Source organism: Mastacembelus armatus, chromosome 15 (assembly GCF_900324485.2).
Source record: "Mastacembelus armatus chromosome 15, fMasArm1.2, whole genome shotgun sequence".
Taxonomy (NCBI): Eukaryota; Metazoa; Chordata; class Actinopteri; order Synbranchiformes; family Mastacembelidae; genus Mastacembelus; species Mastacembelus armatus.
In genome coordinates, this window is record NC_046647.1 from 14,139,281 (window position 1) to 14,152,815 (window position 13,535).

The window sequence follows — 13,535 nt, forward strand, 5'->3', positions numbered from 1 at the left end:
GCCTCCTCCGGCTTTTCCAGTCCACTTCTCTGGCTCCTTCAGTTCGTCATTGCTAAAGTGTGTGAAATTGAATAATGACTGATTCAGGAGAGGGCGACGAGGATATCCAGTTTCTGCGGACCGTGAGTTACTTTCCAAACAGAGCCAGATAAGATGCTAAGTTAACCTAAGCTAGCTAGCTTTTTAAAAGGGAGCCAGAGAGTCAACATGGGTGGGTGAATAATTACTCAAATATTTAACTTAACTAAAAGTACTAATTTAAATTACAATACTCAGGTAAAGTACAACTACCTCACAATTGTAAATGTATTTACAATTAACAAAAGCTAAGCTAATGGTGGTTTAACGTTATTTCACATCTTTTAAGATTAACCTCAGCCTGCGTAGTTTAAGGGAGTTTTCTTTTTTTGTTGAATTGACATTATTTTTGATATTGCCTTATTGTTATTGACTCACTTTAGTAACTAAGTTTTCACAGTTGGAAGTTAATTTAATTTTTTAAAATTTAAATAATATTTTATTTTTAAGCACAGGTGTCACACAGTGTCCCTTCAGTGCACCCAGAGGTTTTGCTATCTTTGTCATTTAGTTTTTTTTTTTTTTTTAAGTCACTGACAGCAAAGTGAGCCCACAAATGGATTTTTTCATCTTCACTGAAAGATGTTATCATTGTTCTGTGGTCATAAGTTGTCCTCTCACAGCTCCTTATCTCTGCCCCCTGATAGGGGCATGTCACAGGGACAGTGTCTGGTGTGGATCCAAGACACACATACTTACACAGCCAGTGATGCAGATGGTCACTCAACCCAATATCCAGGGCTAGTCTGTTTCATAAGATCAATCAACAGTATAAATTTACACTGTTGATATATGTCATACATTACTTTATTAAATACTATGTTTTTCCTGTTCCAGATCCTGACAAATCTTGTCTAAAGATCAGTTTAGCTAATAGAGAGAAAGAGAAAGATAGATTACTGTCACTGGTTAGTTTGTCACATGTGCTTTCTCCCTAAAGGTTTTATGTCATAAAAGTGTATTAATTTTTTATTATGTTAACAAAGGTAAATTTTATTTGAGACAAGGTCACCAGCTTCTAATACAAAACACAATGATTAGCCCTGAAATGTACACATTGGAATGAGTAGACAAATACCAGTTTCAAAACAGTATTCTATAATACTGTTTCAGCTGAATGATCATGCATTTCCTTTTTCCAAGACTTAGGGCATTTGGATTAAATCGTGTTGTGAATTTTTCCTTGCCAAAAATACCTGAAAGAAGAGTGCTCTAGCCATCTAAATGCACCACAGTGCCTCAGTGTTGGTTTGTGTGACTGTTTGCAGAGTATTGCTGATAGAAAGAGTGGAAGGAAGGGTGAATTAGGGGTTAGATAGTGTAGTATCTTCTTGATATGGAGGCATGCAGCCTGAGTACAGAGAGGTGTTGATAGTACTGGCTTGACTTTGGAGGCCAGTCGTCTGTTGTCTCTCTCCCTCTCTGCAGTTCCTTAAATAGATGTGAAATGCCTAGATATGGTCCATGTGGTATTTAACTGAAGATAAGATACATTTGTTTGCTGTATATGTATTTACAGTAGGAATGCCATTTTTTGTCACGCCTGAGGGGTTTTCCTTATACATAAATTAACCTTCTTTTTTAGCATTTTAGTTTGTTTATTTGTAAGTTGATTTCTAAAAGCCAAAATTTCTCTTGGCACTGAATAGTTACGTTGGGTTACCAGTGCCATGATTGAAGATGCACTTTATGCCCCTGAAATAATTCTACTAATATGAAATTTGATATATTTACACCTAAATATCTTGTTCATAATTAACAAGGGGTGTATTTCAAAAGGAACACAAAGTGTTGGCATGATGAAGGTCTGTAGTAGATCCATGTGAGTTCGGAATTTCACAAACAAATCAACTGAATCTCACAGTATGAATGTGTACTGTTTTTTAATAGGGGGAGCTGTAAATTGTGCACAAGATGGTTTGTACCTACTGTTGTGTGTGTGTGTGTGTGTGTGTGTGTGTGTGTGTGTGTGTGTGTGTGTGTGTGTGTGTGTGTGTGTGTGTGTGTGTGTGTATGTATGTATGTATGTGTATTGGTCAGGGGGATGAGGTGGTTTTGCAGAGTACCTTCATCTCACAGGTTGAACATGTGAAGCTCTGTCTTGCTGCAGAAGGATTTGGCAGCAGACTCTGCAGGCTTGAGCCCACCTCTAATTCTAAGGTAACATCAGTGGCTGCACAATTATTCCTCACTGCCAGAGCAATCTATTTGTCAAATGTTGGCACACATCATCACTTAACTTTTTGGAATATTTTACCGATACAGGAACTCTGTATCATCTGTGTGGTTAACACCAAGATATACAGTAGAATGAAACTGTAATATGACAATCACAAGACAAGTTGATCTCTGTCTTCCAACTTCAAACTTATTCTAGTTTGTCAAAGTTTTTTTTGTACTTTCCTGCGACTCCTTTGTCTCTAAATTAATAATTTATGAAATTCAGCATTTCATAAAACCAAATTGTATTTTTCTTACTTATTATTCATGGTATTCTATTTAATTTATTTTGATTTTTTGTGTGCCAGATGTTCCACCTTTTATCTCCCAGTTTGCAAGATTTGCTGTGGCCTTTGTCACTAATTTCCCTATTTGTCTGTGGAGGAGAGACCGATAGTAAGCTACCTCAATGACACATACCCTACTGTCCTTTTATTTCTACCAGAATGTTCCACCAGACTTGTCTGTGTGTGGCTTTGTCCTGGTCCAGTGTCTCTCTGTTCGAGCATTACAGGAGATGCTAGCCCACAGCAATCATGTGCCTACAGAAGTGAGCATCTTGTTTTCTTTTTCTCCAAATTGCAGTTCCAAAAACAATTAATTTTTTATACTTAACCAGTCTCATTGTGGTTTAGAATAATTTATTAGAATGTCAAGGCACTACTGTCAGAATTAGCAGGGTGTATATTCAGTAAGTATACCATTGTGTATACTGTTTAATATAGATTAGCAAATTGCTGGAGATTTTATTTTGGTCTTTATTTATTCATCTGAACCAGCCAGGGTCAGTCTTATAATGCTGAGAAAAAAAGGCCTCATTAAACTGGAACAGATGTTCATGTAGAGTAATAAGTGAACAGAATAGAGGAAACATTTCAGGGTGACAATTTGCTCCTTCCATTCTGCCTAATCATTTTTGTGACTTGTTTTTCATTTAGTGTTTTCAAAAGGTTATTGACTTTTCACGTGACTGTTTCTCATGCTAATATTCTGTATGGTTATGATTGTGTTTTTACAGGTAGGTGCTGGAGGAAGCCATCGCACCCTCCTGTATGGCCAGGCAGTGTTGTTCCTCCACTCATACAGTGGCATGGTGAGTCACTTTGATATAAATCAGGTTGCTGTTTTCTGACACGTTATTAACTTTTTCAAAGTATTTCTTCACTGACATGTATATGCATTGTTTATTTTGCAGTATCTCTGTTGTTTGTCCTCATCTAAGTCTTCAACTGACAAACTGGCTTTTGATGTTGGCCTGCAAGACGATAAAGCAGGTATTTGGTGTTGGACCGTTGTCAAAATTTAATAAGCTTTATTTGTTCTTGAGATATAGAAATTTGTAGACTGTACTGACCATCTACTTGAGATGCCAAACTACATTTTGTTTATGTAATTACAGTACATTTTTGTTTATGGTGATCTTAACTGTGAGTGAAGCATATGAAAACAAATATATTTCCTTTGTTTACACGTCTCTGTATGTATCTATGGCTCAGGTGAGGCATGCTGGTGGACTGTCCACCCAGCGTCTAGACAGAGGTCAGAAGGTGAGAAAGTGCGTGTTGGAGATGACCTCATACTGGTCAATGTGTCCTCAGAGAGATATCTGGTGAGTTGGTAAAGGAATAAAATTTCCTTATTCAAAGATAAAGAATTTGCTCTAAATATTTCAGACTGAAATTTTTACCACTCAACTTCTTTGAAGAAATAAGAGTGCACATTAAACACTTGAAGTGAGTTAATTGAATGAATGTTCTTTTCACTCCATTTTGAATGTACTCCATGACCATTGGTATGTTATTGGTTTCATTTCCATTAGTTTTATGACTTCAGTCTTTGCTGACTCTGCATCTGATGAGTTTTAGTATAATTGGTTGTAGTAGAAAAATCAATAATTGTACTTAATGTTTGAGTATGGAAGTGATGAGTAATTTTTTTGTTAATGTTTTTTCCCCAGCACTTGTCATTTGACACTACATTTGACAACAGAAGTTTGACTGACAGTCTGACTGTCAATGCAGCCTTCCAGCAGACTCTCTGGAGTGTTGCTCCCATCTGCTCTGGAGGTGAAGTTGCTCAAGGTGAGTTTCGTTTTAAAAAAAACAAAAAAACAAAAACAAAAAAACTTGAGATCAATCATTAATGAATAAATCAGTTACTAAAAATATAACTGATCTTCTATACTTTCTTCAATGCTGTGCTTAGAGTATTTAGCAATGTTGAGATTCTAGTTTCAGGCAGCAAATGACCTGTTTCACAAATGTAGTGAAATGTCTCTGAGTAGAGAACACGTCTGGTGTTTGCTGTGGTAATTCTAGGATACCTGAAGGGGGGTGACACATTGCGGCTACTCCACCGCCATAGTGACGCATGTCTGACAATTCCCTCCACAGGAAGTGGAGAGGAGCAGCAAAGGTCAGTCATTTGGAAAGATCAGCTACCTTTCACGTCAGCTGTACAGTATAAACAACTTTAGTTTCTTGATCAAATCACTCTTTTCAATGTAGAATAATGCATTATGAGATTGGATCGGTCTCCAGCTGTGCTCGCTCTCTCTGGAGACTTGAGATTCTACGTGTTGTGTAAGTATCTATGAGGTGTGATGATCAGTTTCTTTGCAGTTTAAAGTAATATTTACCATTGTATAAAAGCTGTACAGTCTCATTGGAAAATAAGTTGGTGAAAAGGCGTGGTATTAAAATATTTGAGGATAGTTGGTGTGGGTGAGGAGGATACAGAGGATAGGGTTGAATGGAGGCGGATGATTTGCTGTGGCGACCCCTGAAGGGAGCAGCCGAAAGGAAAAGAAAGAATTGTCTCATTTGCATAAACCTAACAAAAGAATAAACAATCAAAGCATACACTCAATAGCCTGAAAGCTATTAAGGCTTAGAGGGAGTCAAGATCATGTTGCACATACTGTTATTGCTATTGCTGCACAATTTTATTTATTTATTTTTTTTGCCCACAAAGCTGAACAGAGTTGCTGGAATGATGTGTAATGTTGCTGGTCCAGAATGTGTTTAGGGTTGTGTGCCCCCTGCTTGCTCCCCTGCCATTTCAGCAATAAAGAGGAAAAACTAAATGTAGGAAACTGCTCAGTTTCATTCAGTGGAGTACAGAACTAACAAAACCCATTACTCTTGGTTTTTCTCAGCTGGAGTGGTAGACACACAAGCTGGGGGCAGCCATTTAGACTGTGCCATGTGACTACTGGGAGGTATCTAGGTCTTACAGAGGAGAAAGGCCTGCATCTGGTTGATCAGGACAAGGCTGACATCAACACAACTTCTTTTTGTTTCCAGTCCTCAAAGGTTTGAAGAAATACACTAACATTAGTTTAAAGACATTTGTTTATGATGTATGTAATGGTAGATTTTTTTTTTTTTAAACCTATAGGAGAAGCTTGACACTGGTTCAAAGACCAATCTTGATGGCATGGGGATCCCAGAGATCAAGTATGGAGATTCCATTTGTTATGTTCAGCATGTAGATTCTGGGCTTTGGCTCACTTATGAATCCGCTGATGCCAAGTGTTCTCGCATGGGAGGAGCTCAGCGAAGGGTGAACCTCCTTTTCAAAGATTTTATTATAAGAGAACTATTTACTGATTAGCCAAAGGTGGAAGTCTTATTTAATTAGCTGACTTTGAAGAATTTTCTTTGCTCAAATGTGCCAAACTGTGTTTTTAAATGATTGCAAACATGTTTCCAGGCTATCTTACACAGTGAGGGTCACATGGATGATGGGCTGACATTGTCACGTTCTCACAGGAAAGAATCTCACACTGCCACACTCATCCGGAGTGCTGTTCTCCTCTTCACCCGCTTTATCAGGTTCTGGAAACCACATTTAGACTTTCATTTCCGATAGAGTGCCCATAGAATAAGCATTCAAAATTGCTGTGTCCAGTCATATCAACCAGTCTCAGTCTGGGCATGTTTTAATACAAGTAGATTTGAAAGTCTTGTAGCTTTAGTCAAGGGAAGAAATCAGTCACTTATATATTGTTACTTTATTCATTGACATTGTTTTAGGAACCTGAATGATTTTTGTCAACAAGGAAACCTACCCTCTGTCAGCCTGCTGATAGAGACAGTGATGTGCAGTCTGCAGGATTTAATAAAGTATTTCCAGCCACCACCAGAGAGGCTGGGACATGAAGCTAAACAAAACATGATGGTGGTTAAGAATCGGCAGAATATGTTTCAAGAAGAGGTAAATCTATTTGTTTGAATGAATAAATTGGTCTTCCAAGTTATGCAGGTGACATTGTTAAATAGGTATGTTTTTTCAGGGTGTGATAGATTTGGTCTTAGATTGTATTGACCATCTACATCAGTGTAGCAGTGCCTCACATTTTGCTGAAGCTGCCCAGAATGAGAGGGCAGAAGAATTGGAGACAATCCTCAACAGTTTCTATGATTTACTAGGTGAGGAACAACACACAACTTCTGAATATACATGGCTCTGTACACACAGTACTCATTTGAGTTAAGTGCATTTTGCTTAAAATATCGGGCTTAAAAAATAGCCATAAATTGCAAAAGCTTGTTTTGACTTAGGCTATTTAGCAAGAAATACATGGATTGTGTTTGCATCAGTGCTATGAATCTTAAATATTTACTTCTTTTCCCCCCTTCAGCTGCCCTGATCAGGGGAAACCGTGTAAACTGTGCGCATTTCTCAGGTTCTTTAGACTGGCTGATTAGCAGGCTAGACCAGCTGGAGGCCTCTGCTGGTTAGTTGAATTTATGGGCATTTTAATTTTTATTTATCCTATTTTTAATTAGCAAAACATGTTTTGGGTATGTTTGAACTGTTTAACATTAGTAATTATGTGGTGAAATATTGATCTGATATTCTTTCTGGCATTAATTACACCTTTTCTCATAGCAAAATACAGATATAGACAGTCAATACAGGGTATTCTCTACACTGTAATGAGCAGTTGTTTGCTGTTATATACAGGAGTCTTGGAGGTTCTGCATTGTGTCCTTGTGGAAAGTCCCGAAGCAGTCAACGTCATCAGAGGGGGACATATTCATTCTATTATCTCTTTTCTGGACAGACATGGATGCAACCATAAGGTAGTGTCTGCAGGGTTTTTGTGTGTGAAAAGTTGGGAGAATTAATGTGCATGCTTATAACAATAAAATTGGAGGTGTTATTATGGCCATGTTTTAACTGCATGTACTGGCTGAAATGCAGTAGCTCATTATTGTTTTAGTACTTATGGAACAAATCAGATGCATTCATGTCAGGTTATTGGTTATTGAGCTGTTACTGGATGCAGTGCTGACAGGTTGTGTTCCAGGTACTGGATGTGCTTTCCTCTCTGTGTGTGTGCCATGGTGTGGCAGTGCGATCCAATCAGAACCTCATCTGTGACAACCTGCTGCCAGACAGAGATTTGCTGCTCCAAACTCGTCTGGTTAATCAGGTTACCAGGTACTGTTTAGAATCTTTTCTCTATATAGGATTGCCTTGCTTTGTAAGCCATTCGTCTTCCTTTTTTTCAGTCCTGTCCTTATATATGCAGTGTTTTTCTGAATTCCTTAACTTTTAAATGTTTTTGATTTTTGTCTGACTTCACTCTACACAAGATCATACAAAAGACAATTACACAAATGTACCCTATTACTACTAGATATACTATTTGGTATGCTGTGTGAAGTAAATCTTCCAATATGTTATTGTTTGTATAATCCTCAGAATCACTCTAGCTCTTCTTATGGCTTCTTGCGCATGTGTTTAGCTGTAGAGGTCTCACTGCTGCAGGCTTTGGGCATCCTTCAGGTTTTCTGTCTGTACTCATGTCTACATCCTTGATATACATTGAATTTTTCCACAGTGCTTGTCCTTTTTCTTTGGACTTAGTGTTAACTGGAAAAATAATGTGGCAGTCAGTGTAATCTGTTTTCTGCACCAGTTCTGTCTGAATTGGGCAGAAATGTTAATGTTGAAGCACAAATGCATTTGCCTCAGCCTCTGCCATTGATACTTTGAAAAGTTACCTGGTGCCTGAGGTGGTATGGCTCAGCAAAGTTAATCTCTGGATATTTTGGTACTCTTTTTTTATCATACTTTATGTTTGTGTCTCAATATTTTGGCCTGCTGTGGCAGTCTGTTCTTGTGGACAGTTTGTGTTTTCCTTTTCCTTTGAGCTTTTTTTTCTCATCTGCAGTTTCCTCCACTGCAGCTGTCTCCTTTTATCATGTTTGTCTCTATCAGCAGTCCATTTTGTTGTTCAGGCCTTATAGCTTTTTTTGTTTCATATAATTCACACCTGCTCAGTCCATTCCCCAGCTCTCTTCCTACTCAAGCTATTTCACCTTTTCCTTTCACTTGTTCTTCTTGTTTCACTAACTGCCTCATTAGTGCTCTTCTTTTATTCTAATTTCCTTCATCACATCAATTTTCTTTATTGCCATCTTCTCCTCTTCACACTACACATTTATGCCAATTCTTACAGATTTCTCTTTTCTATTCTTCTTATCCATTTTTATCCAGTTTCTTGTATCACCTTAACCAGGTCCCACTTATCCCCCTTGAGCCTTTTTCTCATTCTCTCAATTCCCTCCTTCAGCTCTCATGTCTTCAGTGTCATGGGAGGTCTGTCAAGGGCAAGGTTAGTGTCACTATATGAACTGGCATTTATTCTCCAGACACCATGCTGGTCAGGCTTGATTCCAGCAACATATTTTCTTACAGACGTATGGGGACTTTCTTGTCTCCATACCTCTCCATGTTATTGTTTCTGATACTCTAATTCCAAATTAGTTTCAGCACTCATATTAGAAGGTCAAAAGGAGAAGGTCTACAAGAGTGAGCTTCTCTGTTCATTCATTTATGTTCTAACAGTGCAATATGCTGTGCTCCTGGAAGTTGAGCTATGCTCTCAATCCATGTATAAAGAATCAAATGCCTGATATCAAGCAAAGGCTGTGTGTGGTCCTGTATATGCTTCACTCTAGTCATATATTTACTTCATCAAGTTTCCAGGTCTAGCACCTAAATGTTTCATAGATGGTGGCAAATATTTTTAGTTTTGTTTTTGTGTCCTGCTTTATGAGGTTTTCACAAGAAAATTTAATTTTGATGATGATTTACATATCTTACAAATTAATATAATACAAAAAACTTGCATATCAAAAAATAGTTTTATGTGTGTGTCTGTGTGTATGTATATGTATATGTGTATGTATATATATATATATATATATATGTATATATATATATATATGTGTGTGTGTGTGTGTGCACATACATTTCACCAAAGAAGGGCAGCACTATTTGCCTTTTTTCTGACTGTCTCCTATGTACACCTCACTACTACAGTATGAGACCAAACATTTTACTGGCTATGGGGGAAGATTCAGCTCAGCAGCGCAGGTGGTACTATGAGCTGGTTGTGGATCATGTTGACCCCTTCCTCACTTCTGAGCCCACCCACCTACGCGTTGGCTGGGCTTGCTCTGAGGGCTACCAACCCAGGCCCACAGGAGGCGAAGGCTCTCAGGGCAGCGGAGTGGGAGATGATCTGTTCTCCTTCGGCTTCGATGGGCTTCACCTCTGGACAGGTGATGAGATCAGGAACTAGGGAACAGGAACAGAGACTATATTCACTGTACAGTATAAGTACTACTGGAAATATGACTGTGTATAACCTTATTTCAGTCCTGGTCAGTGTTGGCAGAATGCACATTAGTGAGCTATCACAGGATTTCACTGATTCTTGTACTAAGAATGGACAGAATAGAAGATTGATGACAGGGTGTGATATCACTTTCCCTGGAAAGCTGTAAAAGAAACAGAATTGGCAAAAAATAGTAATGACCAGGCCAAGCTTGAATAACTTCACAAATAGCATTACACATTAAAAGTTGAAAAAAATATACACTTACGTGTATTGCGAGTATTGCGAGTATACATATTTTAGGATAATTTTGTGAGACAATCATCAGTATCTAGATCCTGGTAAAAAATTCATGTTAAATATCTGTTTTATTAAATTTAATTTATTGACATAAAAGGCACACTGTATTTACCATAATTTTAAAAAATCAACAAAATGGATGCTTTTTAATTTGTGTGTTTAGAAAGATTGAGATTTTAGCAACTTAAAATAAAAGCAATGACTGCCATTGTTCATCCAGAGAGAGCCAGTGACATATTACTGTTTGTTCCTTTAGTCTGGCACAGAGAAAGACTGGGACTGAAAATAAATCAGCAATGGCAATGCCTACAATAAATGATCACACAGTAATACTTTTGGTTTGGGCCAATATTTGCTGGGTAAGATTAATTTAGAAAACTAAACTTAACAGGTGCATTGCAGTATTGACTAGTATAAAAGAACACCAATTGCATATAAATTTAAGATTGATTCAGTGCCATTTAAAAATGTCCTCGTGTTATATTGTAATTGCCAGAAGCAGTGCATTACTGCAATCAATCACAACTCTGCAGTCGTCCCAGAAAATTATGCCACCATAATGGAAAGTGTAAATGTTGTGGAAGTTATCTAGAAAACATGCATGTTACTTTATTGTGTAAGCAGTAAAACAGTAGAAATTGCAGGAGCAGGTTTGACAGAAATATAAAATATGAACCTAGGTAACCTTCAAGCCTGTCACCTGAATTTCAGGGACTGTGGGCCGGAGAGTGAACTCTCCCTTCCGTCACCTGCTAAAGGATGACGATGTGGTCAGCTGCTGTGTGGACCTCAGTACTCCCTGCATATCTTTTCGGGTCAATGGATTGCCTGTTCAGGGCATGTTGGAGAACTTTAGGGCTGAAGGACATCTTTATCCTGTGGTCAGCTTCTCAGCTGGAGTCATGTAAGTAGTGGAGGTTGCTTAATTGTGACTTACCATGCTCTATTTAAATTGCATATATGATTTGTTTTTGGCTCTTTTTTCTAGTAAATATTGTGTGAGATTATGTTATTGTTCCTAAGGACTTCACTAGATAAAGTAAATGCCTTCCTTTTCATGTGTCTGGGCACCAGGGTTCGTTTTCTGTTTGGGGGAAGGCATGGAGAGTTTCGCTTCCTACCCCCACCAGGTTTTGCCCCATGCGCTGAGGCTCTGCTACCAGGAGTAAAGCTTAAAGTAGAGCCATGTCAGAAATTCATCTTGCATCATGAAGAAGGGAAACAAGAACTCATTGGCCCTTCAGTACCCTTCAGTCCAGTTACCTACACTCCCGAACCTGTGGACATCAGCAAAGTAAAGAGTTGATTCCTTTATTTATTTATTTATTTATTTATTTATTTAAGGTAAGAACAGTTTTTCATATATTATTTTTAGATGCAATCATATTAACTAACACTGTAGTAGCACATTTACATTACTGTAAATTATGTATAGGTGGTATTGCCCCTGCAACTTGAGGACATCAGAGAAAAACTGGCTAAAAATATCCATGAACTCTGGGTGAGAGACAGGATTGATAAAGGCTGGACACATGGACCTGTAAGAAAAAGACAACTGGAATTAATAAATCCTTGTCTATATACTAAATAATAAATCATTGTTTGAAATTCCTTTAGAATGTAAAAAAAACAATACTATCTTGACTTGAGAAGCTAAATATATGAGCGTTTGTCATAGGTGAGAGATGAGAGTAAGAGACAAGATCCCTGTCTGGTGGAGTTCTCCAAGCTGCCAGAGCTGGAGAGGAACCAGAACCTTCAGACGGCACAGGACACCCTTAGGTGAGCTCTATTATCTACTATAAATCATGGACAAAAATGTTAATTATTTTTATGAAAGCCATGACTTACAGATTTGTATTGGCAATCCTTTTGCTATTGAAATTTTACACTCTTAATTGATAATGAATATCAGGGCTTGTTGTCATGAATAATGAATGTTTCTGTCTGTTTTTCTGCTTGAGGACTCTCCTTGCTCTTGGTTTCCACATTGGTTTGACAGGGGATCATGTTGAGGACAAGGTCAAATATATGAGAGTAGCCTCCAAGTATGTACATGCATGTGAATACACTCCTGATCTATGACTACAATGTTAACTACAAATCCTATTTAATACAATTTTATTGTATTTGTTTTGTTGCCCTTAAGTACTTTGTTGCTCAGGGGTGTACTCAGTTTTGTCTGTTGTTTACAATAACTCTTTAATGTTGTCTTTATCTGTTTTCAATTCCCTTTCTGAGGTATGAGCTGGCCAGCGGCTATCGACCTACCCCAGTCGACTTAAGCCAGATTTTTCTGACCACAGCCCATGAGGAAGTGGTTCGTTTGCTTGCAGAGAATGATCACAATTTATGGGCCAGAGAGCGTATCAAGCAGGGTTGGACCTATGGAGCCCAAAAGGTTTATGTTTTGTGCATTATTATAGCACTCATCACTCATTTAAACACTTTTCATTCATGCCTTACTTTACTTAAGTATAGAGTATGAAAATATAGGCACATCAATTTCCATGTGCATTGTCTCCGAGTCACAACACATAGTAACATGTTCTGTCGACGCCAGCATTAATATTGCTCTTACACAAATATAGTTGACAATTTTCGTTCTTTGATATGTATTTATTTGTAGGATGTGAAAACAAAGCGGAGCCCCTACCTTGTGCCCTACAGCCTTCTTGATGAAAGGAGTAAGAGAGTGGGCAGGGAAAGTGCTAGAGAGGCTGTCTGTATGTTGCTGGCATACGGTTACAGCCTGGAGCCCCTCAGCCAGGAATGGAGTACGTGTCAAATTATCAGTCTTAACAGTTGTAGTGGTTGATTTCACTTTTATTTACTGTAAACAGGGTAAGATAATGAATGGAAGTTTAATTAAGATTATCAATCAAAATCGACAGTGTTCACTTAATCATTTGACAGTATTACAATACAATTACAATACTGCAACATTTCTAAACATTGTATTTTATACAATTTAGTGACATGAATGCTAATTTATTACTTTAGCAGATAACCACATTTTCGCTTTTCTTGGGTTTACAGCCACGTTGTCAAATGCACGTCTCTTCTCTGCTGAGAAGTACCGAGTGTTTAGACCAGATATGTCGTACGCTGTGACCCGGGGGAAGTGGTATTTTGAATTTGAAATACTGACAGCTGGGAAAATGAGAGTGGGCTGGGCTCACCCAGGCTGTTCCCCATACAAAGAGCTTGGCTCAGATGTTCAGGCATATGTCTTTGATGGATTTGAGGTGAGATGTTCAAGTTTGCCTTTTCTTAATACAACTACATGGTCAGTCTT

At 38.1% G+C, this 13,535-nt stretch overlaps 1 protein-coding gene across 1 annotated transcript in view; it reads left to right on the forward strand.

Annotated features, from left to right (window-relative positions):
* Positions 1-74: 74 nt before the first annotated feature.
* The window catches only part of ryr2b (ryanodine receptor 2b (cardiac)), a 55,212-nt gene continuing 41,751 nt past the window's right edge, over positions 75-13,535 (forward strand). The window contains 26 exon segments of the mRNA XM_026308561.1: positions 75-122; positions 2,119-2,238; positions 2,744-2,848; positions 3,317-3,391; positions 3,494-3,572; positions 3,795-3,907; positions 4,256-4,379; positions 4,617-4,713; positions 4,806-4,880; positions 5,456-5,612; positions 5,698-5,862; positions 6,013-6,134; positions 6,336-6,516; positions 6,596-6,731; positions 6,944-7,039; positions 7,270-7,388; positions 7,616-7,749; positions 9,640-9,881; positions 10,949-11,141; positions 11,312-11,531; positions 11,673-11,777; positions 11,916-12,019; positions 12,202-12,285; positions 12,479-12,638; positions 12,867-13,014; positions 13,277-13,485. Coding sequence (XP_026164346.1) covers positions 75-122; positions 2,119-2,238; positions 2,744-2,848; positions 3,317-3,391; positions 3,494-3,572; positions 3,795-3,907; positions 4,256-4,379; positions 4,617-4,713; positions 4,806-4,880; positions 5,456-5,612; positions 5,698-5,862; positions 6,013-6,134; positions 6,336-6,516; positions 6,596-6,731; positions 6,944-7,039; positions 7,270-7,388; positions 7,616-7,749; positions 9,640-9,881; positions 10,949-11,141; positions 11,312-11,531; positions 11,673-11,777; positions 11,916-12,019; positions 12,202-12,285; positions 12,479-12,638; positions 12,867-13,014; positions 13,277-13,485 — 3,411 coding nt within the window.